The sequence below is a fragment of the Taudactylus pleione genome, unplaced genomic scaffold (genome assembly GCF_031769625.1).
Source record: "Taudactylus pleione unplaced genomic scaffold, aTauple2 ptg000225l, whole genome shotgun sequence".
NCBI classification, from domain to species: Eukaryota; Metazoa; Chordata; class Amphibia; order Anura; family Myobatrachidae; genus Taudactylus; species Taudactylus pleione.
The window spans coordinates 7,319,483-7,346,357 of record NW_028284627.1 but is presented as its reverse complement, the minus strand read 5'-3'; the positions used below and the strand labels follow the sequence as shown (position 1 = coordinate 7,346,357).

Here is a 26,875-nt window from a genome sequence, read left to right as displayed (position 1 = left end):
GGGTCTACTGGGGGCATTGCTGGGGGGGGATTATTACTGCTGGGGGGACTACTGGGGGGGTTACTACTACTGGTACTGCTGGGGGGGGGACTACTGGGGGCATTGCTGGGAGGGTTACTACTACCGGTACTGCTGGGGGGGACTACTGGGGGCATTGCTGGGGGGGTTACTACTACTGGTACTGCTGGGGGGGGACTACTGGGGGGGGTTACTACTACTGGTACTGCTGGGGGGGGATTACTACTGGGGGGCACTGCTGGGGGGGACTACTGGGGGCACTGCTGGGTGGGACTACTACTGGGTGCACTGCTGGGTGGGACTGCTACTAGGGGTACTGCTGGGCGGACTGCTACTGGGTGCACTGCTGGGGGGGACTGCTCCTGGGGCATTGTTGGGGGGGACTACTACTGGGGGCATTGCTGTGGGGGAGGGGACTACTACTGGGGGTACTGCACTGGTGGGACTACTACTGGGGGCACTGAACTGGTTTGACTACTACTGGGGGAATTATATAAGGGGCACTGCATAGGGGGACCACTACCTGGGGCACTATATAAGGGGCACTGCATAGGGGGACCACTACTGGGGGCACTGTATAAGACCCCTGATAACGTGCAGGTAATTTAAAACTAATTAGAAGCCTTACTGTGGGATATAAAATGGTGTCAGGGGGCATATATGTAAGTGGCACTTTGGTAATAGGCATTACAGTGTGCGGCATAATGTGTAATGGGCATTATGGTGTGTAGAATAATGTGTAAGGTGCATTACGGTGTGTGGTATAATGTTTAAGGGGCATTACTACAAGGAGGAAAAATACTGCAAACTTTTGCTCTGGGAGCCAAATTGCGTATAAATGGACCTGTAATTATTTTACCAAAATGCCATGGGGGGGGGGGGGCGTCAGAAATATGTTTGGCAGGGGGGAGCAAAATTTATAGTTACGCCACTGCTGTCTAGGTTGTAGTATATTCTAGGTCCTTCTACCCCTTTTTTGTGTTTGTTTTTGGAGTTTTTTCTCTTCAAATTATATTTTTGGGTGGGATGCATGACGCATCGCATTTTGAATACAATGCATCCCGCCACTCATCACAAGCATAACGGACATCACAAAGGACAGCTATCATTTTAAACCAGTGATTCCCAAACATTCTTGAATCACGGCGCCCTAGATTATCAGCATTTTCTCATGGTACTCCTAGGTCAAAAGTTTTATATTGAGAAATTCAGGAAGTGATATTAAACTTTAGTCAGTGGGGTCACAAGGGGGGTGCGGGCCGCACCTGGGTGTCACCCACCGAGGGGTGACATGAAAGTGCAGACTACCCCCTCAGTGACAGGAGCCGGGTGCTGCACTGTTGTATTACATGCAGCACTCGGCTCCTGTCACAGTGAGGGAGCCGACACTACAAGTACTCTGGTCCCCAGGGGAAGCCTGCACCTCAAGGGAGCCCACCGGGACCCCCCCAGAGAGACTAACACCGGGGTTCGAGCACGTGGCCCTGCCCCCATCTGTGAGGCCATGCCCCTTTACACAATGACCCTTTTTTTGGTGCCGCGTGCACCGCTAAGTTACCACTGCACCACGTGCATCAACAGGTAGGGAGTAGGGACGCCACTGACTTTAGTAAATTCTGCTTACCTGTCTACCTTAGGTTCAGTTATGTGGTGGTGAACAGACTATTACATACAGTACTTTCAACTAAAGTAACCCAACATGTAGTCAGTAGTGCTATTGTTAGCCCCTGTTGTTACTGCCACACATGCTGTAGTTGGTGCTCACTCTAGCGCACGCGCTCCCAAAAAGGGGGTGTGGCCATTGAAATGGGGGCGCGTCTATAAGACGCGTTCCCTTTTCGCCACTCTTGGGGGCGTGCCCGGCACTTAGGGACCCACCGGGCAGCCCCCAAGCGCTGCCGACAGGGAGAATAGATGCCGGGCGCACATTTCCCCACCCGCAGGACACTGCTACCCGCGGGTGAAGAAGGCACCCGCAGGCTGTGAGGGCAGGGCGCTTTTTGCACTCCTTATGGAGGGCAGGGTGCTTTTTGCCCTCCAGAAGGAGGGCAGGGCGCCGTGCCGCGCTAAAACAGCCTAACGGAACGCTATGTAGTTATAAACCAGACTATGAAACCTCTTCAATCTTAGGGCTTTATCCAGTTAGCCCCGAACATTCAGGTGCTAATGGATCCTCGCGATTGGCGAATAAATTAAATAATAGGATATATCTCACGAAAACACAAAGCGTCCGCAATAAGCTCGCAGACCTATGTATTTTTGCTTTTTTGGGGAGAAAAAACAGCACTTATTGTGGATTATTTTTCGAGACACACCAGGTGTCGAAAAATATCCACGATAAGTGCCAACGTCGGATGGCACTTCAAGGGTAATAGGATAGCCCCGCCGTCATCAGTTAGCAGCGTGATATGTCAAGCAGTGAAAAGAGTAGAAAAGTGGACCCTGCGATTTTGCCCATAGCAACCAATCATCTTTGAGGCAGCATTTAGAAAGAACACTCTATAAAATGATAGGCAAATGCTGATTGGTTGCTATGGGCAACGTTTCCAGTAGTCCACTTCACTACTCTTTTCACTACTTGATACATCAACCCCCTTACTGCCTACATAATACAGCAGGCAATTATACATGCCCTGTTTCCCTGCCACCCTCACCATTGTGCCATACCTGTGTTCCTGCATGTGAGGTTGGCTATATGATATCTTTTTTAGCCATATGTTGGCATGTGAGTATATACAATGATTCCTAATGGGAACATTAGGTCTGATCTGATGTACATAATATTGAAGGTTTTCCTGTGCTATGCCCCTATAAGGGCCTTATATAGTGTTAGACACATTTTGCACCCCAAACATACGTGTAAACATTCTGTTTTAAAATAGCCGACTTACATGTGCATGTCACACGGATCTCAACTTATGTCCAGCTCAATATGATATGACAAGTAACCATATACCTAAGCCCAACAATAGCAGTGAGATGCAGTGCAACATGTATAACGTGTAGGCTCTGAAAATTTTTTTTCTTGGTTTTGCCCTTGAAATAAATTGCCACTTTAAATCCTCTGGCAAAATCGCATGAGAATCTGCACTTTTGATAAATCGCACCCTATCACGCTTGTCCGCTTGTCTCTGTGGATAATTCAGCAATGCAAGCAAGTGCACTGCTGATTGCAGAGTCCCAATTATCGGGTATCTGCGCATGCGCAGGACCCATTCTGCGAGTGTGCAGAATGGGTCATGCTAACATGCATGCTAGCTCTTGAATGCCTCTGCCCGATTGACAGGCAGAGGCATTTAAGGGGCGGTGTGGGGGCGGGGGTGGCTGGAGTTCCCGGAAACGGGATGTGTTTTCCGGGAGTGGCCAGCCCAGGGACTGCATGGATGTAAACATTCTGCTGGGCTCGCAAGCCGGCCAGCCGCCCTGCGCCATCCACCATCACGACCATCGACCACCAATGTTTGCGATGGTAATCCCAGCACTGCCACCTCCATCACAGTGCTGGGAATACAAATGCAGCAGGGGGTGTCATACACCTCCTGTTGCATTTGCATTATTTTAAGGATCGCAATTGGAAAGCTGCCTGCATGCACTACACACTACAGTATATGCCTCCATGCACTACACACTACTAGAGATGAGCGGTTCGGATTCTGTGGAATCCGAACCGCTCCGAACATTGGGGATCCGAGTCCACCCGAACCCTGTTCGGGTGTTCTCCGCCTGACTCGGATCCCCGTTCGGGGCCGAACGGCGGCCGCCTGATGTCGGATTCTCACTAGAGAATCCGACATCAGGCCTCCTCGCGTGTAGGGCAGAGTGCAGTGATAGCGCTTTGCCCTACACAGACACAGACACACAGCCGCCAGCGGCAGCTGTGTGTTTGTTACAGCAGCCAATGAGAGTCACACAGACTCTCATTGGCTGCTGCACGGAGGGAGCCGGCTGGAGCTCACACATGAGCTCCGTCTTCCGGCTCCCTCCTCAGCGTGTGACAGAGCGGACGGCGCGGGAGCGGGGATACAGGTAAGTTTTTATTTTTTTATTTGTGCAAGGGCCGGGGGCGCTACTGGGGGGCGGGGTCTGCTACTGGGGGTGCGGGGGGCCATACTACTGGGGGGGGTCTGCTACTGGGGGGGCTATACTACTGGGGGGGCCATACTACAGAGGGGCCTGCTACTGGGGGGGGCTATACTACTGGGGGGGGTCTGCTACTGGGGGGGCCATACTACTGAGGGGCCTGCTACTGGGGGGGGCCATACTACTGGGGGGGCCTGCTAATGGGGGGCATACTACTGGGTGGCATGCTAATGGGGGGCATACTACTGGGGGGCATTCTACTGGGGGCACTGCATAGTGGACCCTACTACTAAGGGGACTGCATAGGGGGCACCACTGCTGGGGGACATTGTGTAAGGGACACCGCTACTGTGGGCATTGTGTAAAAGGGTCACTACTGTGGGCATTGTGTAAAAGGGGCACTACTGTGTGTCGTAACATAAATAAGAGACACTACTTTATGGTGTAATGTGAATCAGGCCCTATGTGCGGTGTAATGCGAATAAGATTGTGCACTGTGACTCCTAGGGCCGTAGCCCACTTTGTAAACAAGTACTGTGACTCTGCTGGCCGTACCCCACTGGGTGGGTGCACTACTTTTAATTTCTGCCACTGCTGTGTGGCAATGTGTCATAGATGTGCTTTATACTGTGGTGTCTGTGTCGTTGTGCCGCTGCTTTGTCGCTTAGTAACCAGTCAGCTCACTGCAACCTTTGGCCAATAATGTTGAAAACAATATTATAAGCTGTGATATGGTCTAAATTGACTGGAAATTAATGTTATTGAGGTTAATAATACTCTAGGAAGAAAAAAAAGACCAATTTATGTGATTTTAGCTTTTTTTGTCAATTTTTGTAAAAAAATCCAAATCCAAATCCAAAGCCAGTCACCGCAGTTTGGCAAATCCAAATCCAAAGCCGGACGACGAATTAGAACTAGGGGTGAGCGGGTTCGGATTTCTGAAATCCGAACCCCCCCGAGCCCCCCCGATCCGAGTCCGATCCGAGTCAGGCTCGACTTTTCCCGCCTGACTCGGATCTGAAATCGAGGCAAAACGTCATCATCCCGCCTTCCGAGTCTCGCGGGTTTTGGATCCTATATAAGGTACCCGCGTCGGCGCCATTTTCTCACTCGGCTGTGGACAGTGAAGAGGGAGGGTGGGAGTTAGGGCTGTGTAGTGTAGTGTAGTGTAGTGTAGTGCTGCTGTTGTCCACTACTTCAAAGTCCATAGGGGCTGGCTGTGTTGTGCTGTGCTGCTGTTGTTAATAGGGGCTGTGTCCACTACTTCAAAGTCCATAGGGGCTGGCTGGACTGTGTTGTGCAGTCAGTTCTCCATAGGGGCTGTGTCCACTCCAAAGTCCTGTGCAGTGTCCCAGTCCTAAAGGAGTGCTGTAGTGTTGTCCAGGGGGTGCTCTGTCCATCAGGGGTGCTCCCCCCAAGTGCTAAAAAAATAATATATTTTCTGTGTTTGTGAATTGTGTGCGCAGTAGCCGCACGTGCATCAACAAAGTAGTGCCAAGCGTGCGCCTGTGTCATAAGTAAAGGGCCGGCTGGCTTGACCGTTAAAGGGTGCTGTAACCCCCGAAAGTACACTCCAGTCCAAACCAAAAAAAAATTATTTTCTGTGTTTGTGAATTGTGTGCGCAGTAGCCGCACGTGCATCAACAAAGTAGTGCCAAGCGTGCGCCTGTGTCATAAGTAAAGGGCCGGCTGGCTTGACCATTAAGGGTGCTGTAACCCCCGAAAGTACACTCCAGTCCAAACCAAAAAAAAAATTATTTTCTGTGTTTGTGAATTGTGTGCGCAGTAGCCGCACGTGCATCAACAAAGTAGTGCCAAGCGTGCGCCTGTGTCATAAGTAAAGGGCCGACTGGCTTGACCGTTAAGGGTGCTGTAACCCCCGAAAGTACACTCCAGTCCAAACCAAAAAAAAAATTATTTTCTGTGTTTGTGAATTGTGTGCGCAGTAGCCGCACGTGCATCAACAAAGTAGTGCCAAGCGTGCACCTGTGTCATAAGTAAAGGGCCGGCTGGCTTGACCGTTAAGGGTGCTGTAACCCCCGAAAGTACACTCCAGTCCAAACCAAAAAAAAAATTATTTTCTGTGTTTGTGAATTGTGTGCGCAGTAGCCGCACGTGCATCAACAAAGTAGTGCCAAGCGTGCGCCTGTGTCATAAGTAAAGGGCCGGCTGGCTTGACCGTTAAGGGTGCTGTAACCCCCGAAAGTACACTCCAGTCCAAACCAAAAAAAAATTATTTTCTGTGTTTGTGAATTGTGTGCGCAGTAGCCGCACGTGCATCAACAAAGTAGTGCCAAGCGTGCGCCTGTGTCATAAGTAAAGGGCCGGCTGGCTTGACCGTTAAGGGTGCTGTAACCCCCGAAAGTACACTCCAGTCCAAACCAAAAAAAAAATTATTTTCTGTGTTTGTGAATTGTGTGCGCAGTAGCCGCACGTGCATCAACAAAGTAGTGCCAAGCGTGCGCCTGTGTCATAAGTAAAGGGCCGGCTGGCTTGACCGTTAAGGGTGCTGTAACCCCCGAAAGTACACTCCAGTCCAAACCAAAAAAAAAATTATTTTCTGTGTTTGTGAATTGTGTGCGCAGTAGCCGCACGTGCATCAACAAAGTAGTGCCAAGCGTGCGCCTGTGTCATAAGTAAAGGGCCGGCTGGCTTGACCGTTAAAGGGTGCTGTAACCCCCAAAGTACACTCCAGTCCAAACCAAAAAAAAAATTATTTTCTGTGTTTGTGAATTGTGTGCGCAGTAGCCGCACGTGCATCAACAAAGTAGTGCCAAGCGTGCGCCTGTGTCATAAGTAAAGGGCCGGCTGGCTTGACCGTTAAATGGTGCTGTAACCCCCGAAAGTACACTCCAGTCCAAACCAAAAAAAAATTATTTTCTGTGTTTGTGAATTGTGTGCGCAGTAGCCGCACGTGCATCAACAAAGTAGTGCCAAGCGTGCGCCTGTGTCATAAGTAAAGGGCCGGCTGGCTTGACCGTTAAGGGTGCTGTAACCCCCGAAAGTACACTCCAGTCCAAACCAAAAAAAAAATTATTTTCTGTGTTTGTGAATTGTGTGCGCAGTAGCCGCACGTGCATCAACAAAGTAGTGCCAAGCGTGCGCCTGTGTCATAAGTAAAGGGCCGGCTGGCTTGACCGTTAAGGGTGCTGTAACCCCCGAAAGTACACTCCAGTCCAAACCAAAAAAAAAATTATTTTCTGTGTTTGTGAATTGTGTGCGCAGTAGCCGCACGTGCATCAACAAAGTAGTGCCAAGCGTGCGCCTGTGTCATAAGTAAAGGGCCGGCTGGCTTGACCGTTAAAGGGTGCTGTAACCCCCAAAGTACACTCCAGTCCAAACCAAAAAAAAAATTATTTTCTGTGTTTGTGAATTGTGTGCGCAGTAGCCGCACGTGCATCAACAAAGTAGTGCCAAGCGTGCGCCTGTGTCATAAGTAAAGGGCCGGCTGGCTTGACCGTTAAAGGGTGCTGTAACCCCCAAAGTACACTCCAGTCCAAACCAAAATAAAAATTATTTTCTGTGTTTGTGAATTGTGTGCGCAGTAGCCGCACGTGCATCAACAAAGTAGTGCCAAGCGTGCGCCTGTGTCATAAGTAAAGGGCCGGCTGGCTTGACCGTTAAAGGGTGCTGTAACCCCCGAAAGTACACTCCAGTCCAAACCAAAAAAAAATTATTTTCTGTGTTTGTGAATTGTGTGCGCAGTAGCCGCACGTGCATCAACAAAGTAGTGCCAAGCGTGCGCCTGTGTCATAAGTAAAGGGCCGGCTGGCTTGACCGTTAAAGGGTGCTGTAACCCCCGAAAGTACACTCCAGTCCAAACCAAAAAAAAATTATTTTCTGTGTTTGTGAATTGTGTGCGCAGTAGCCGCACGTGCATCAACAAAGTAGTGCCAAGCGTGCGCCTGTGTCATAAGTAAAGGGCCGGCTGGCTTGACCGTTAAGGGTGCTGTAACCCCCGAAAGTACACTCCAGTCCAAACCAAAAAAAAAATTATTTTCTGTGTTTGTGAATTGTGTGCGCAGTAGCCGCACGTGCATCAACAAAGTAGTGCCAAGCGTGCGCCTGTGTCATAAGTAAAGGGCCGGCTGGCTTGACCGTTAAAGGGTGCTGTAACCCCCAAAGTACACTCCAGTCCAAACCAAAAAAAAAATTATTTTCTGTGTTTGTGAATTGTGTGCGCAGTAGCCGCACGTGCATCAACAAAGTAGTGCCAAGCGTGCGCCTGTGTCATAAGTAAAGGGCCGGCTGGCTTGACCGTTAAAGGGTGCTGTAACCCCCGAAAGTACACTCCAGTCCAAACCAAAAAAAAATTATTTTCTGTGTTTGTGAATTGTGTGCGCAGTAGCCGCACGTGCATCAACAAAGTAGTGCCAAGCGTGCGCCTGTGTCATAAGTAAAGGGCCGGCTGGCTTGACCGTTAAGGGTGCTGTAACCCCCGAAAGTACACTCCAGTCCAAACCAAAAAAAAAATTATTTTCTGTGTTTGTGAATTGTGTGCGCAGTAGCCGCACGTGCATCAACAAAGTAGTGCCAAGCGTGCGCCTGTGTCATAAGTAAAGGGCCGGCTGGCTTGACCGTTAAAGGGTGCTGTAACCCACAAAGTACACTCCAGTCCAAACCCAAAAAAAAATTATTTTCTGTGTTTAGCCGCACGTATATATCAAATCGATATAACATAAATGGAGGACCAAACTTTCTCCGATAAAAATAAAATAGAGAAAGATCAAGAACCACTTCCTCCTAGTGCTGAAGCTGCTGCCACTAGTCATGACATAGACGATAACATGCCATCAACGTCGTCTGCCAAGGCCGATGCCCAATGTCATAGTAGAGGGCACATACAATCCCAAATGGCAAAGTTCAGGAAAATGACCTTGAAAAAGACATTTAAATCAGCTGAAGAGAAACGTAAACTTGCCAATATGCCATTTACGACACGGAGTGGCAAGGAACGGCTAAGGTCGATCCCTAGTATGTTCATGACTAGTGGTTCAGCTTCACATGACGATGGAAGCCCTCCTCCCACTAAAAAAATCAAAAGAGTTAAGCTGGCAAAAGCACAGCGAAGAACTGTGCTTTCTAAGAAGATATCACAAATCCCCAAGGAGAGTCCAAGTGTGGTGGTGGTTGCGATGCCTGACCTTCCCAGCACTGGACGGGAAGAGGTGGCTCTTTCCACCATTTGCACGCCCCCTGCAAGTGCTGAAAGGAGCACCCACAGTCCACTTGCTGATATGCAAATTGAAGATGTCACTGTTGAAGTACAACAGGATGAGGATACTGGTGTAGCTGGCGCTGAGGAGGAAGTTGGCGAGGAGGATTCTGATGGTGATGTGGTTTGTTTAAATCAGGCTCCGGGGGAGACAGTTGTTGTCCGTGGGATGAAAAAGCCCATCACGGTCATGCCTGGGCAGAAGACCAAACATTCCACCTCTTTGGTCTGGCAATATTTCTATCCAAATCCGGACAACAACTGTCTTGCCATATGTACCATATGTAAAGGTGAAATAAGTAGGGGTAGGGACGTCAACCACCTAGGAACATCCTCCCTTATACGGCACCTGCAGCGCGTTCATAAAAAGTTACTGTCAAGTTCAGAAACTTTGGCTAAGACCGTAAGCAGTCCAGGGACACCTAAATCCCGTTGTCCTGTTGTATCCAAGCGCCTGCAAACCACACCGTCAACTCCCTCTTCGTCAATTTCCTCCTTAGTTAGGATCGGAAGTAGTCCTGCAGGCCATGTCACTGGCATGACTGACTCTCCTATCCGGGATTCCTCCGGAGGATCCTGCATTGCTACGCCTACTGCTGCCGCTGCTGCTGTTGCTGCTGCTGGGAGTCGTTCATCATCCCAGAGAGGAAGTAGGAACACCACTACTTTTACTAAACAATTGACCCTCCAACAGTCCTTAGCGAGGAGGATGAAGTACGACAGCAGTCATCCTGAAGCAAAACGTATAACTGAGGCCTTGACTGCTATGTTGGTGTTAGACGTGCGTCCGGTATCCGCCATTAGTGCAGTGGGATTTAGACAATTGATGGAGGTAGTGTGTCCCCGGTTCCAAATCCCGTCTAGATTCCACTTCACTAGGCAGGCGATACCGAGACTGTACAGAAACGTCAGAAAAAGTGTCCTCAGTGTCCTAAAAAATGCCGTTGTACACAATGTCCACTTAACCACGGACATGTGGACAAGTGGAACAGGGCAGACTAAGGACTATATGACTGTGACAGCCCACTGGGTAGATGTATCACCTTACGCAGCAACAGCAGCAGCGTCACCAGTAGCAGCATCTCAGAAATGCCAGCTCGTTACAAGGCAGGCTACGCTGTGTATCACCGGTTTCAGTAAGAGGCACACCGCCGACAACCTCTTAGAGAAACTGAGGGAAATCATCGCCCAGTGGCTTACCCCACTTAGACTCTCCTGGGGATTTGTGATATCTGACAACGCCACCAATATTGTGCGGGCATTACATCTGGGCAAATTCCAGCACGTCCCATGTTTTGCTCACACAATAAACTTGGTGGTGCAGAATTTTCTGAAAAGCGACAGGGGCGTGCAGGAGACGCTTTGGGTGGCCCGAAAAATTTCTGCCCACTTTCGCCATTCAGCGACTGCGTGCCGAAGACTGGAGCGCCAGCAAACACTCTTGAACCTGCCCCGCCATCACCTGAAGCAAGAGGTTGTGACGCGGTGGAACTCAACCCTCTATATGCTTCAGAGGATGGAGGAGCAGCAAAAGGCCATACAAGCCTATACATCCACCTATGACATAGGCAAAGGAGGGGGTATGCACCTGACTCAAGCGCAGTGGAGAATGATTTCCGTGTTGTGCAAGGTTCTCCAGCCCTTCGAACTTGCCACACGTGAAGTCAGTTCAGACACTGCCAGCTTGAGTCAGGTCATTCCCCTCATCAGGCTTTTGCAGAAGCAGCTGGAGAAAGTGAAGGAGGAGCTAAGACGGAGCGATTCCGCTCGGCATGTGGGACTTGTGGATGAAGCCCTTCATTCGCTTTGCCAGGATTCCAGGGTGGTCAATCTGTTGAAATCAGACCACTACGTTTTGGCCACCGTGCTCGATCCTAGGTTTAAAGCCTATGTGGTGTCTCTCTTTCCGGCCGACACAAGCCTGCAGAGGTGCAAAGACCTGCTGGTGAACACACTGTCAGCTGAAGCGGAACGTGACACGTCAACGGCTCCTTCTTCATTTTCTCCTGCAACTGGGGCTGCCAGGAAAAAACTTAGGTATCCTAAGCAACCCGCTGGCGGTGATGCAGGGCAGGCAGGACCAAGTTTGGACATCTGGTCCGGACTGAAGGACCTGGCAACAATTTCTGACATGTCTACTGTCACTGCATATGATACTGTCACCATTGACAGAATGGTGGAGGATTACATCGGTGACAGCATCCAAGTAGGCATGGCAGACAGTCCATACCTGTACTGGCAGGAAAAAGAGGCAATTTGGAGGCCCCTGTACAAACTGGCTCTATTTTACCTGAGTTGCCCCCCCTCCAGTGTGTACTCCGAAAGAGTGTTTAGTGCAGCCGGGAACCTTGTCAGCGAAAGGCGTAGGAGGTTGCTTCCACAGAATGTGGAGAAGATGATGTTCATCAAAATGAATTATCAGCTCTTCCAGGGAGACCAGCCTCCAGAAGGTACAGAGGGACCTGTGGTGGTGGATTCAAGTGGGGACGAGTTAATACTTTGTGAGGATGAGGATGTACACACTGAAGAGGGTGAGGAATCGGTGGATGAGGAGGATGAGGATGACATCTTGCCTCCATAGAGCCAGTTTGTGCAGGGACACATTAATTGCCAGCTTGTTTTGTGGGGGCCCAAACGAACCAATCATTTCAGCCACAGTTGTGTGGCAGACCCTGGCGCTGAAATGATTGGTTTGTTAAAGTGTGCATGTCCTGTTTATACAACATAAGGGTGGGTGGGAGGGCCCAAGGACAATTCCATCTTGCACCTCTTTTTTTTCTTTGCATTATGTACAGTTTGGGGCCTAGTTTTTCAAACTGCCATCCTGTCTGCCACTGCAGTTTCACGCCTAGATGGGTCACGTGTTTGTGCCGCCCACTCGTGTCGCTTAGCATAGTCATCCAGCTACCTCGGTGCAACGTTTTGGACATAAAAACACTATTGTGAGGTGTGAGGTGTTCAGAATAGACTGGAAATGAGTGGAAATTAAGGTTATTGAGGTTAATAATAGCATAGGAGCAGAAAAACCTACAAATTCTGTGATTTTAGCTGTTTTTATGCTTTTTTAAAAAAAAATACAGATCCAAAACACAAAACCCAGAACCCAAAACACGGAAGGGTGGTTTTGGCAAAACCAATCCAGATCCAAAACACGAAGAAAGATCCAGATCCAAAACCAAAACACAAAACACGAAAAGTGGCCGGTGCACACCCCTAATTAGAACCAAATCCAAATCCGGCAAAAATGGTCCGGCGCACATCCCTACACACTACAGTATATGTCTCCTTGCACTACACACTACAATATATGCCTGCATGCACTACACACTACAGTATATGCCTCCATGCACTACACACTACAGTATATGCCTCCTTGCACTACACACTACAATATATGCCTGCATGCACTACACACTACAGTATATGCCTCCTTGCACTACACACTACAGTATATGCCTCCTTGCACTACACACTACAATATATGCCTGCATGCACTACACACTACAGTATATGCCTCCTTGCACTACACACTACAGTATATGCCTCCTTGCACTACACACTACAATATATGCCTGCATGCACTACACACTACAGTATATGCCTCCATGCACTACACACTACAGTGTATGCCTCCTTGCACTACACACTACAGTATATGCCTCCATGCACTACACACTACAGTATGGGCCTCATTCAGAGGCGGTCAGAGGATGCAAGCGGTCGCTCAGAAACTGGGCGGCCACTTGCATCCTGACCGCCCGCCTCTGTTGCGGTCGTTAGGTTGTGGGTTAACACCCACAGCTCTAACGACCGCTCGGGTGATGGTCGCGATGGTCAGAGACCATCGCGAACATCGGGGCTTACGACGAGACCCTAGGGTAGGGTCTCACTTGTCGTAAGCCCCGGAGAGCTTCTAGCTCTGTCAGAGCCGGAAGCTCTCCACTGACATCACTAGTGATGTTAGTGGGGCCTCCCCCAAACGGCAGGCGTTCCCATGGGAACGCCTCCGTTTGGGCTGCCACCCCCCCGGCCCGCCTTCCAAATGGGGCGAGCTGTCAGTCAACATCGACAGCTCGCCCCCTTTGGAAAGAGACCCGCTACGACCAGCGCTGTCGGTTGTAGCGGGTCTCACGCATGCGCACGAGGGAGCCGGCTCCCTCGTGCGCATGCGCACTGGCAAAACATCGAGGCGGCCGTGCGGTCATAGACCGTACGGCCGCCTCTGAATAAGGTCCTATATGCCTGCATGCACTACACACTACAGTATATGCCTCCTTGCACTACTCACTACAGTATATGCCTGCATGCACTACTCACTACAGTATATGCCTGCATGCACTACTCACTACAGTATATGCCTGCATGCACTACACTACAGTATATGCCTGCATGCACTACTCACTACAGTATATGCCTGCATGCACTACTCACTACAGTATATGCCTGCATGCACTACACACTACAGTATATGCCTGCATGCACTACACACTACAGTATATGCCTGCATGGACTACACACTACGGTATATGCCTCCATGCACTACTCACTACGGTATATGCCTCCTTGCACTACACACTACGGTATATGCCTGCATGCACTACTCACTACGGTATATGCCTGCATGCACTACTCACTACGGTATATGCCTGCATGCACTACATACTACGGTATATGCCTGCATGCACTACTCACTACAGTATATGCCTGCATGCACTACACTACAGTATATGCCTGCATGCACTACTCACTACAGTATATGCCTGCATGCAGTACTCACTACAGTATATGCCTGCATGCACTACACACTACAGTATATGCCTGCATGGACTACACACTACGGTATATGCCTCCATGCACTACTCACTACAGTATATGCCTGCATGCACTACACACTACGGTATATGCCTGCATGCACTACACACTACAGTATATGCCTGCATGGACTACACACTACGGTATATGCCTCCATGCACTACTCACTACGGTATATGCCTGCATGCACTACACACTACGGTATATGCCTGCATGCACTACACACTACAGTACATGCCTCCATGCACTACACACTACAGTACATGCCTCCTTGCACTACACACTACAGTATATGCCTGCATGCACTACTCACTACAGTATATGCCTGCATGCACTACTCACTACAGTATATGCCTGTATGTACTACACACTACAGTATATGCCTGCATGCACTACTCACTACAGTATATGCCTGCATGCAGTACTCACTACAGTATATGCCTGCATGTACTACACACTACAGTATATGCCTGCATGCACTACACACTACAGTATATGCCTCCTTGCACTACACACTACAGTATATGCCTGCATGCACTACTCACTACAGTATATGCCTGCATGCACTACTCACTACAGTATATGCCTGCATGCACTACACACTACAGTATATGCCTCCTTGCACTACACACTACAGTATATGCCTGCATGCACTACTCACTACAGTATATGCCTGCATGCACTACTCACTACAGTATATGCCTGCATGCACTACACACTACAGTATATGCCTCCATGCACTACACACTACAGTATATGCCTGCATGCACTACTCACTACAGTATATGCCTGCATGCACTACTCACTACAGTATATGCCTGCATGCACTACACACTACAGTATATGCCTGCATGCACTACTCACTACAGTATATGCCTGCATGCACTACACACTACAGTATATGCCTGCATGCACTACACACTACAGTATATGCCTGCATGCACTACACACTACAGTATATGGCTCCATGCACTACTCACTACAGTATATGCCTGCATGCACTACTCACTACAGTAAATGCCTGAAGCACTACACATTACAGTATATGCCTGCATGCACTACTCACTACAGTATATGCCTGCATGCACTACTCACTTCAGTATATGCCTGCATGCACTACACACTACAGTATATGCCTGCATGCACTACACACTACAGTATATGGCTGCATGCACTACTCACTACAGTATATGCCTGCATGCACTACACACTACAGTATATGCCTGCATGCACTACACACTACAGTATATGCCTGCATGCACTACACACTACAGTATATGACTCCATGCACTACTCACTATAGTATATGCCTGCATGCACTACTCACTACAGTATATGCCTGCATGCACTACTCACTACAGTAAATGCCTGAAGCACTACACACTACAGTATATGCCTGCATGCACTACTCACTACAGTATATGCCTGCATGCACTACTCACTACAGTATATGCCTGCATGCAGCTTTGCAATTGCGATCCTTGCTGAATCAGGCCCTCTGTTCCTTATATCAATTTCCAGTATTTTTATCTGTCTGTATCCACTGCAGATGTCTAGGTGTGTATGGCGAGGAATGAATGCCAGAGAGATACGTTCTCGAGTTAAAGTAGGTGTTTTATGTCCTCCTGACAAGTCCCAAGGCCTCAGCACAATTGTACAGAAGCTATTGCTGAGTGGTGTCTGATAAGCCCATTTATTGGTGAAAATAAAAAAATTTCCTTGTAGTTTTTGCCTGAACCCTAGACATCACATGATTGCTGTTACACACTGCACGATTTAATGAACGACGGAACGATTACTGGTTCTGTCCTTCAAAATATGTATGGCGCCGCATGCGATACCGTGTGATTGGCCATGCAGCACAGCCAATCACATGATATCGCATGTGACCGCGGGAGCGCGCAAATTGGGCCGATATCGTGCAGGTGTGTATTCACCCTTAGTCACCCATAAGTTTTATTATTTTCACATCACTTAAGCTTAAACTAAATAATAAATAAAACCACTGGGCCTGATTCATTACCGATCGCAAATGCGATTGCAATAGCGATTAGGCACGCAGTCTCACTGCGATAATATGCTAATCCTCTGCAATCACTATGCCATCGCAGCACAACATAAGGACGCCCACTTTACCGTACACACATCCGTAATCTTTAGCAAGGCTGTGAAACCATCGGTAACATCGAGTACCATCGCAGCCTCTTGCACAAGCTCTGACTCAGGAATTGCTAACCTTGTCGCACGCTGTGACTACACAAGCTGCGTACCTCATCGTAGTGGATAATTTATGCACGCCCATGCAACGTCGTTTAAAAGCACTGGCACGCTTATGCTTTGCCGACCCCCCCCTCCGTCACCACCCCCAAACATTACTCCCTGTCAATCACTCTGCAATGGGTCTGCATTGTGACTGCTATTGCAGTCCCGGTCGCAGTGCAGTGTTCGCGCACTGCGATGCATACGCGTGCGCAGAACGCAACAATCAGCTGATTGCGTGCTTTATTGCAGTTGTGATCCGTAGTGAATCAGGCCCACTGACAACTGTATAGATTTTGAAAAAAAAGGTCACAGCCAAACTTATTGAATTGAATTAGAATTGAAATTAAGCATGGTGGCGAAAAAGCAGTTCTACCTTGGCTACAGCCCATATAAAGATTTATTTACTAACACAAACCACCTCCTCTTAACTAGCACAGTGCTGATCCCTCCATAGGATGGAGACCTGGACCCTCCTAAAGTGACCGACTCGCCTCTTTCAAAGGGGAAATGCTAGCCAAGCTCTGCTGCGCTAAAGTGAGCCACGGAGGAGCACTGCTTTCCGCCAGCTGTGCCTCACCTGTTGGAAAAGAAGCATAATAACAACACGTTCCAACGATAAACTTGCTGCAAACCAATTGACAATATGTCTGTATCACAATCTGGAAAAAGGAAGCTGACTCCTCCTCCAGCATTATTATAATGTAACTGAACCTGCCTACACTGAACCACTGATAGGTTAACTAATTTTGATTGACATCACACAGCAACCACTTCTAAAATATCAACCAAATATCAGCTCCCAACTGTCATTATTCAAACACAGCCTGTGAGATGACAGTTGGGAGCTGATTGTCTGGCACCTTATCACTTTCTTATCACTTTTCACTCTGTCTCCTAACACTGCTTAGTAAATAGACCCCTTGGGGTTGTGTATGTAGAGTAGGAAAGACAACCTCCTCCACCTCAGGGGCCATATTGAGCGGCCCTTTAAATTCAAAAATGCCACATTTTACTCAAAGGGCAGAATTCAATTGTTTACGCAGTCCGGATCTCCCTTCTAAAGTGACAGGAGATCGTGGGCCGCTATTCAATTGTTGCCGTTTTTGGCGCTGATCGTGCCCAAAGTGGTCGGGTTTAGCCGCGTAAAGCAGCTACCCCCGACCGAAGTACTGGGCACGACCGCGAAAAGTGATGTTTGGGCGCCCAAACATGTCACTTTTCGGAACATTTCAGTTCGCACCCCGCTGGGGCTGCGAGCTGAAATGGAGCGCTGGCAGCTGATCGCGCCTGACAGGAGCAACAATTGAATAGGTCCCTCGGCGCGAAGGGGGCTCAAAACAATTGAATTCCGTCCTTAATCTCAGTAAATATTAAATTGATACATTAAGCCAGTGGCAGCTCCAGAGGTGGGGTTGTATGCGCAGAAGGACGCCAGAAGGACTCCTGGGTCATAAAACAGGGAGTCCCTCTATTACAAAGGACAGCTCTTACTGGTAGAGCTGTCCTTTGTTATCTACTAGGTACATACCAGCCATATTATCACCGGTATACACCCGATAACTGGCGGAATGTACAGCATCGCGGAAGCGATGCTTAGTACATCCCGCCCAATGAGAGATTCATTACTTGATGCTTATTAGCGATCCCTTGGTCGAAGTGTGGTATGTAATGTCGACTCTCAGAATGTTTACACCAGAATGTTAAAATGGACGATATGTTAACATGTGACATTATATAACTCCATTGTGCATGTCGACAGAGCATAACTGCAGCCTGACCCTAAACCTAACAATGGTACATTCATCATTGTGACTGTCGACAATCACAATGTCAACACAATGACCATGTCAATTTTATGAGTTTAGAATTTTTGCTGTCAACGTTCAAAACATGTCGGTATCCTGGTGTTGACATTCTGAATGTCGACATAATGATTACACACCTTTGGTCGTTGGGTGGAAATAATGGGCAATAAATTTGCTAATTATGATAACAGGCAAAGGAAATACATACTATTCACGTTCATTTATAACATAACTGCAGTTTAAAATCATGAGGGAGCTGAATATTAGACATCTCAGCACTTTATATTATAAACATTTAACTTTTAAGATCAGTTCCCCTTTAAAGGATTTGACTCAAATGCATTTAGGGAGCGTAGTCTGCGTCGTCCTGTCGAGAAAAAAAAAAAGTTGAAGACATTGCTATTCCTGTGAGGCCAGACTTCAATAACTGAGCATTTCAGGCACATACTGTGGAAAATGCATTTCTGCCTGTGTATCCATGTAATTATATATGTAGTTCTTGAATATTTCAGCAAGGTTGCCTTGAAGGTGTTTGTAACCGATCTGAAATGTACATGAGTGACATATAAAACATCAGCGTCTGTGGTCTAGGGAATAAAATGATGTTGCATTAAATACTGTAGACTGATTTAGTATTGACTGCTGTAATTCAATCTCGGAAGGGATCCCTGCTCGGTTTTTCCAGTTCTGGCTCTTAATGAAGGGCAAAGCTGTAGTACATATTTCAGGCTTGATTCCTAATAGGCTTTGGAAATTGTGCCCGGGGAATATTAAACCATATTTTTAATGATTTGAATGACCGATATTTACAAATATGTCTGTATGGCACCTGGTGTGATACCTCCGAAAATCTATATTATTGTATGAAATTGCTTTCTCAAAGATTGGCCATACTACTGCAGTGTAAACAGCATGAAGAAAATCAGCTATTTTTGTTCAAGTAGAATGGGGTTCACTAAGATTACCCCCTAAAAATAAATAAAATTTAACTCATCTTTGTTCCAGCATTTGGATCATCTCTTGTGTTTTTTTTTATTGATACAGTATATTCAGCCATGTTGTCAGTGATCTCCCTTGTTAGCATCCCATTCCTATACGATGAGAAGTGTGTGCGTGAAGGGCACCAATATGCTAGTCAGGGCTGCCATGAAATACTTAGGCCTTTGTTCCTTAGGAGGTCAATGCCAAAATGTCATCCAAATTATTATTTAAAAATAAAGATAATTAAGTTAAAAACATGTTTTAAAATGTATTTACATTTTTTGAGTGAACAAAATATGCATAATGGGTGTCTTGTACCCCATTGTGTCCAAAAGTACCCATTAAAAGATGAACTCTCCCTCCCCCTCCCCAGTGGCATTATGCCCCACCCAGCAGTGTCTACCCCTCCCCCAAGTGTCATGTGCCACCATGTATTTATAATACCCCCCAGGCATCGCCCTATGTCTAATACTACTTTACAGTGTCCCTAGCAGATATGAGTAAGTTTTGTGCGTTTGATTCCACCTGCCGTATTGGGGCCACAGGAAAGCAAAACTTTTATTTATGTGATCAATTTACTTTATTATTGTATTAATTTTGTTTCATGGTGGCAAAAACAGACAAAGCACTGTACTAACGCACATTTGTCAATAAATTGTATCTTTGTAATAATTACTTGTTATCATTGTGACAGGAGAATGTAATTTTTTATTTTAAGGTTAGGAAATCAATGTTAGCAAAGTGACAAAGGAATGGAGAGAGAGAGAGAAGAGAGAGAGAGAGAGAGATAATGTAGTAATCTGCTATTCTGTCCATCAGTGTAAATGATAGCGAACTGGCACAGGGTAATCAGTCATGCCATCTATGTTCCCTGTATTTTGCAGACATACTGTACATCTCCTTTTAAAAATTGATATCTCAGTTGCCCACAGATATATATAAATGATGTTTAATTGGATAAATACATGTGCAGATGATGCATTACAGTAGGCAGTGTGAAATGGGGTGGTATAATATGTTAGGAGTTTGGCATATATCCATGAGGAAATATTATGTGTTTGTTTTTTGGAGGAAATTTTGTAGTTATATTTCTAAGCAAAATCAGGAATGCAATGCATTTTATACAATAATTGATAAGGCTGCAAATTGTTTTGGAATAGCATTGATGGGGTAAATAGCTGAATTATCTCTTTAAAATTAAACAACAACTTAAGATACCATTTAACACGTCATACTGTAGCTAACATAGTATGACTGACAGCTTTGTAGTCTTGCTTTGCAGCAGTGACGTGCGGTAAGGATAATAGTTGGGGAGGCCACATGGAGATTGGTCTGAATGCTGGGAGCCTGTCTCACCCCCTACTCACTGTAACTCTCCCCTCACTACACTAAACTTCAGTGTCCATTGATTCTCCTGCCTGCATCACTGTCTTCTCTTGCTGCTGCTGACTGAGATATGATCTCTAAACACTGCAGTGCACTTCCTTGTCACATGACACATCCAAGTGATGAAGGCACGCCCCCCCCCCCCCATACTCAGAGGAATGCCTCTATTAGCTCTGTTTCTGTGCAGCTTAGTGCCTGTGGTGTGGCCCCGCTCCCAGCTCTGCAATCAGTGTCTGACTATACAGAAGTGAGGCTGAGCTGGTTCTGCTTCATCTCTTATCTCCCTGCAGTCCTAGGGAGCTCCACAAAGCTGGTTTTTATAACTATAAAAATTATTACAATAAACAAAGAAGATGTTTATAAGTTATAAATATTAATATAATCTTTGAATTAGTCTCATATTTTTTATATCAAATCTCAGGAGTATGGCTCTGCCTCCCCTGACTTGCACGTTCTTACTTTAAAGAAAGATACAACACAGGTGCAGTTGCAGAAATGGCTTTTTGACCTATATCTGTTCTCATAAGAACACTGGGTAGATCGTCAAGTGGTTATAATGGATTGTAGAGTACTTTACATTTTTTAAGGGGCTACAGTACAGTATATTGACAGGTTAGCACTGAACAATGTAATTCACCATCATGTATTCATATTTGTGAATATCAATTGTTAGCTTTAATGGTCCTGCAAGAAAGTCAATTCCTGTGACACACTGGTAATACAAATATAAATTAAACATATAAAACACATGTTTATTCATTCTATTCTTATATTTTAAAACCAGCAAAATATAACAAGAAACAGAAACATTGTTTAGTAAGTAATGTGTTTAAAAAGTTGCTTATGCTATTTCATATTGTAGATTAATTTTTCTTGTAATGCAATATATATTATATTCATCAGACTCCACAATCAATGGTAAATCCTGGATACAGTTAGTCACAATTAGTTTAGACTTTACAACCATCTGTATAATATCTCTCAGACTGTACCAGGATAGACCATTTAGGAAGTGAATGAGGGCCTGATTCAGCAAAGATCGCAGTTGCTAATATGCACACAATCGGGCAGTTGTTACGTTCTGCGTATGCATCAGAACTGCGATCACAGAGGCTATGCAGACTCATTGCAAAGTGATTGACAGGAAGCGCCGTTTGTGGGTGGTGAAGGGGGGGGTCTTCCAAACGCAGGCATTCCAGTGCATTTCAATGCCGTTGCAGGGGCGTGCATAAATTAGCCACTGCGATACCATATGCAGCCTGAGGCCTCATTAGTGTGCGCTGAAGTAAGCAATTCCTGAGTGAGGTCTGACCTGCCTTAACTTTGCGTATGGGTTCGATGGTACTCGATTGTACCGATGTTTTTGCAGACTTGGTAATCATTACGGATGTGGGAGTAGGTGAAGTGGGCGTCCTTATGTAGTTGTGCGGCAGCATTGTGATTGCTGTGGATTAGCATACTATTGTAGTTGAACTGCATGCGTACACGATATTGCGATCCGTAGTGAATTAGGCCTTTATTTCCGTCTTTTTGTGTATGGTAGTGTGGTACAGTAGCTTTCATGATTGTGCCACATATTTTCCAATGTCAAAAACCATTGGGCAAAATGTACTAAGCGGCATGTTATAAACACCGGGGGTTTGGTAGTGGTTTGACGTTGGTTTCTAAATGGCAGCCCTGTTCTATTCTATTCTAAAATTTGTTTTGACTGTGGTTTTGCAGTGGTTTTGGCCTTAGTAAATCTGTGGATAGCAAAACCACTGCAAAACCACAGTCAAAACAAATTTTAGAATAGAATAGAACAGGGCTGCCATTTAGAAACTGCCACCAAACCCCCGGGTTTAGAACCCGCCTCTTAGTAAATTTTGCCCATTGTATTTCCATTTGAAAGACTATGGAAATAGCATGTACCGACTATATGCATATATCATACATACCAACATTCAAAGTGAGAGAATTAGGTCACTAGGCATGGCCATGTCCCGAGTGGCGTGACCACACCGCTGAGGCAAACAGCTCTGGTCTCCTCTAATCATCCTTTCATTGGCAAAGGTGCCTGGTTGGGATGGCCATTGAGCAGTTAACCATCGATGGTCAATAGTTTGGAGGAAACCATTGAAGAATCATTGTTGGCCCATGATCCAGCATGCACGAAACTATTCCGCCAATGTTCACCGTCAGTGAACATCCATCGATTGTGAAACCATTTATCATCCGTGTCAGATGGTCGTTGGCAATCCTTAGGGCAAAATTTACTAAGCAGAGGGTTCTAAATTCAGACGGTTTGGCTATCTGCAGATTTACTAAGGCCAAAACTGCTTCAAAACCTCCGCAGTCAAAACACATTTTAGAATAGAATAGAACAGGGCTAGGGCTAAAATTACTAATCAGTGGTTTTGGTGTCATTTAGAAACTGCCACTAAACCACCGGGGTTTAGCTCCCTCTGTCAAACCTCCACCAGACCGATGGTGTTTAGAACCCGCTGCTTAGTAAATTTTGCCCTTACTGTCTGATGCATGCAATACCCATTCACCTTTGCTCTGTTCTGACAAACAGGGGTGAATGGGACTTATCACCTAGCTACCAGGCTTAACAGTACTATGTAGTCACGACGGTGAGCCAAAGACCTCAAATCGGGACTTTCCCAACTAAATCGGGACTCAGTATATTCAGGAATTTAATTTTTTCTTTTAATTCTATTATTTCTAAATAATGATAAATTCCTCCACATTAGCATCTCTGGTTGAAACAAAAGTCAAGTTGAATTATGTTATGAATCATACCCGACAAGGGAATTCAGGGGAGAATGAACAAAAGCCAAGTAGATCTGTTTTAATCTGTTTTAATAGCTGAAGGTATGAGCAGCAAAGTTATCTTTAATCAGGACACGTGTATTGTGTTACACATATGGGGAAATTATACATAGTGTACACAGTTTGTCAGTCGTGTCAGCTGGAACACACTCGGGATGTGGTCTGGGAGAATGGCCAAACCCCGTAGGACTGTCCGTGGACTCCATTTATATTTCACAATGAAAAAAGACATAAGTTTGATGACAGGAGAATATTCGGGAATCCTGAAGCTGACCGCCTGATTCTTTGTTTTTCAGACCATTCCTGATGCTCCCACCCTTAATGGAATGGATACGTGTCGCAGTAGCTCACGCAGGATACCGCCGCAGTTTTTCCGTGGATAGTGATGATGTGCGACAAGCTGCCCGTCTTCTACTCCCTGGTGTGGACTGTGAGCCACGACAATTAAAGTACGTATGGTAACTAAGCATGTGTACGGTACTTGCAGAAAATGCTACAGGTTTCAGTACATAAATAGGTTTATTATAAAAAAAAATATCCTAGGCCGCTTTTTCATCCATTACATCATCCTTTAGAACTTTTTTACGAAGTTTTCAATTAATATTGACATTCCTTTTAATAACAACTGTTGCATGCAAATGAAGTATGCTAGTTCTAAAAATGTAATAAATAATATATTAGATATTAGATGTCAGTACAGGAGGGGCTTGCAAACAGGGGAATGAGGCATGACATTCCCATAACCCATAATAAGCCCAGTAAGACGCAAATTGTGCTATTAAATATATTAAAAGTTAATTTACTGTATTTAAGCGAGGACATAAGTAACAAGAGCAACAGTGATTCAGGGCCTGATTCAGAGATGTAAGCAAAACCCGTCGCTGCTGCGATGCCGTGCGCAGTGGACGAAAATATGCAACAATAAGAACATCGGCCGCACCATAGTACTTCTGAGCAATACGGTGTCTCAGAATGTCTGTCTCAACTAAGATGCCAGGACCAGTCCAGCTACGATCAAATTTGCAGTGGCTGACAAGGAGACACCCAGACAACAATGGCGACTTACCTGCGTTTTGAAGCCCCCCCCCCCCCAAACGTTCACTACCTGTCACTTGTTTTGTGCATAAATCCTCCCTGCATCTGCCTTTGCTAGCCAATCATTGTGCAGTGCGGCTGTGACACATGAGCAGTGGCAAAAAGAAAATCGCCCCACTGCGTCCGACTTCGCGTCCACTTCTGAATCAGAAAATAATCGCATCTGCTGCAGTGACCTCGTGTTGTTCTTTTCTCCAAGAAATCGAATGAGGTAAGGGGACTAGAGCATCAGCCAGGCCCAGTGATAGTTTTGTTCCAGCTCTGAGGCAGCAAGGATTCTACTGGTGTCAGTAAGCTAAGGTGTGAGCATCATAAATACTGGCTATAAAGGGCCACAGTGATGTCACAATTATTTACTGAATATATATTATATTTTTGTATATATACTGTATGTGCCAAGATTAAAAAAAAGTCTTTGGGACTGATTCAGAGGTGCATGTAAAGCCGATGTTTGCGGATCTGAGCGTTTTTTTTTTATTCTGCGCATGCATATGAGTCGCACGGCACTTGCGCCAATTTAGATTACAGATGGTGGTCGCAGTGAGGACTCGGAAACAGTGTGATTGACAGACAAGTAGTGTTGGCATAGGCGTCTTTATAATGGGTGCAAGGTGTGCGGTGCACACGGGCCCCTGGGTCCAGGGGGGCCCACACTGCACACCCTGCACCCATAGTTAATAAATACTTACCTCTCCGCAGATTGCAATGTGCTGGACCCTTGCTGCAGAGCAGCAAAAAATCACTGGGAAAATGGTGGCGGCCATTTTCCCGGTGACCTGCACATGCGCAGAAAAGATGTCCCCGGGAAAGTAGACGCAGGCGCCATTTTCCTGGGGACCCACGCTTGCGCAGTAGATCCTGGCACGAAGCCAGAATCTACCACTCCCAGTGTGCCGATAGAGAGGAGGGGGCCCAAACGAAGGCTGCACACGGGCCCCCTCCTCTCTTAAAACACCCCTGAGTGTTACGGGGGTAGCGTTCCCGCTGGGCTGTTTTAGTGGGGCGCTGCGCCCTGTCCGACTTCAGAAGGTCAAAATGCACCCTGTCCTTTTGGCGGCCTACCACTAAAACAATTTGCCGGGTGCCGTCCCCACCCGGGTGCCGCAGAGTCCCGTGAGTGAGGAAAAATTGTGGTGCAACGCTCACCACGGGCGAATAGAGGGGGGATCTTGGGGGAAGCCCAGCATGTACATAAGTGCTTGGCAGGCCCCCAGAAGTAATGAAAAGGGGGCGCATCTTAAAGACATGCCACCATTTCTCGTGGTCGCGCCCGCTTTTCTCGTGGGCGCTACAGTGCCCTTTTTACTGTTTGGCGCCCTGCCTCGCGCCAGACCTAGAGTGAACACTACTTTACGTAATGGTAAAGTCTTCGGCAGCTCACTTGCAATGTATGTTCTGACCAACCACAGGGCTGCTCAGAAGATCGATAGTGCAACCTATGGTGCCTCTTTGTATGCAAGCGGCGGATTTGAGACGGCACTAGTGGGCGCCTCAGTACAAATCCCCACAGCTGTGACATTTACATATTTCCACAGAACCGCTGCGTATTGGATCGCAGGGCTTCATTCAGGGATGCATACAATGTCGATGTTGGACACAGTGGAGCAATTGGTTAGCGACGGCACTCGCAGAGAGGATTTACCCACAAAATGAGTGACATGTAGTCAGCATTTGGGGGAGGTAACTTGGGGTGGCTAAGAAAATGCAGGCGTGTGGAGAACGTTTTATGGGCGTGCTTTAGTGAGCCGCTGTGAACTTGTGTGCAGTTGGAGAGTCCTCGGTGTGAGACGCTCATTCTAAGACTGCATAGGCTTGTTCGGGGGTTTGGTGTGTGACCAGTGTTTCCGATGTTTTCGCTTTTGTACGTAAACGGTGGGTGTGAAATGCTGGCAGTGGTCGTCTCTGTGCACAAGACGGCAGCTGAATCATTAGCATTAGCATGGGATCACCGCAGCTATGGACATGGTTTGCATCTCTGAATTAAGCCCTTTGTCACTAAATAGAAGCTGGATATAGATATTAGGGGTATTAGGTTATATGATGTATCAAATTTTAGAACTGTAACAGAAAGTACAGGATGTTCTCATGTTCAATTGTCATCTAATACTATCTCCTTATATGTAACAAATAACAATATAGATTGCAACCCTGTAACCACTAACGATCACACACAAAAATAGATTTATCATTAAGTGATACTGTGGAAGGAACTGTGAAAAGCCCTCTTGAAAATTACCCTTTGACATCAATAACCAAGACTGTCCTCTCTAACGTCAGTATTCCCATATATTGGCAATCAAGCTGTAAGAGTCCAATTACACAGAAATGCATAATGCATTGATTCGTATTTGTGGAATTAATACGACCAATAGGGCTGCATGTTAGGCCAATTCGCAGCTAGTCATTT

General features: G+C 46.6%; 1 protein-coding gene across 1 annotated transcript in view; it reads left to right on the top strand.

Annotated features, from left to right (window-relative positions):
- The window catches only part of ABTB3 (ankyrin repeat and BTB domain containing 3), a 346,709-nt gene that overhangs the window by 244,325 nt on the left and 75,509 nt on the right, over positions 1 to 26,875 (top strand). Inside the window, exon 4 of the mRNA XM_088478919.1 lies at positions 23,670 to 23,822. Coding sequence (XP_088335045.1) covers positions 23,670 to 23,822 — 153 coding nt within the window. The remainder of the gene's footprint in view (positions 1 to 23,669; positions 23,823 to 26,875) is intronic.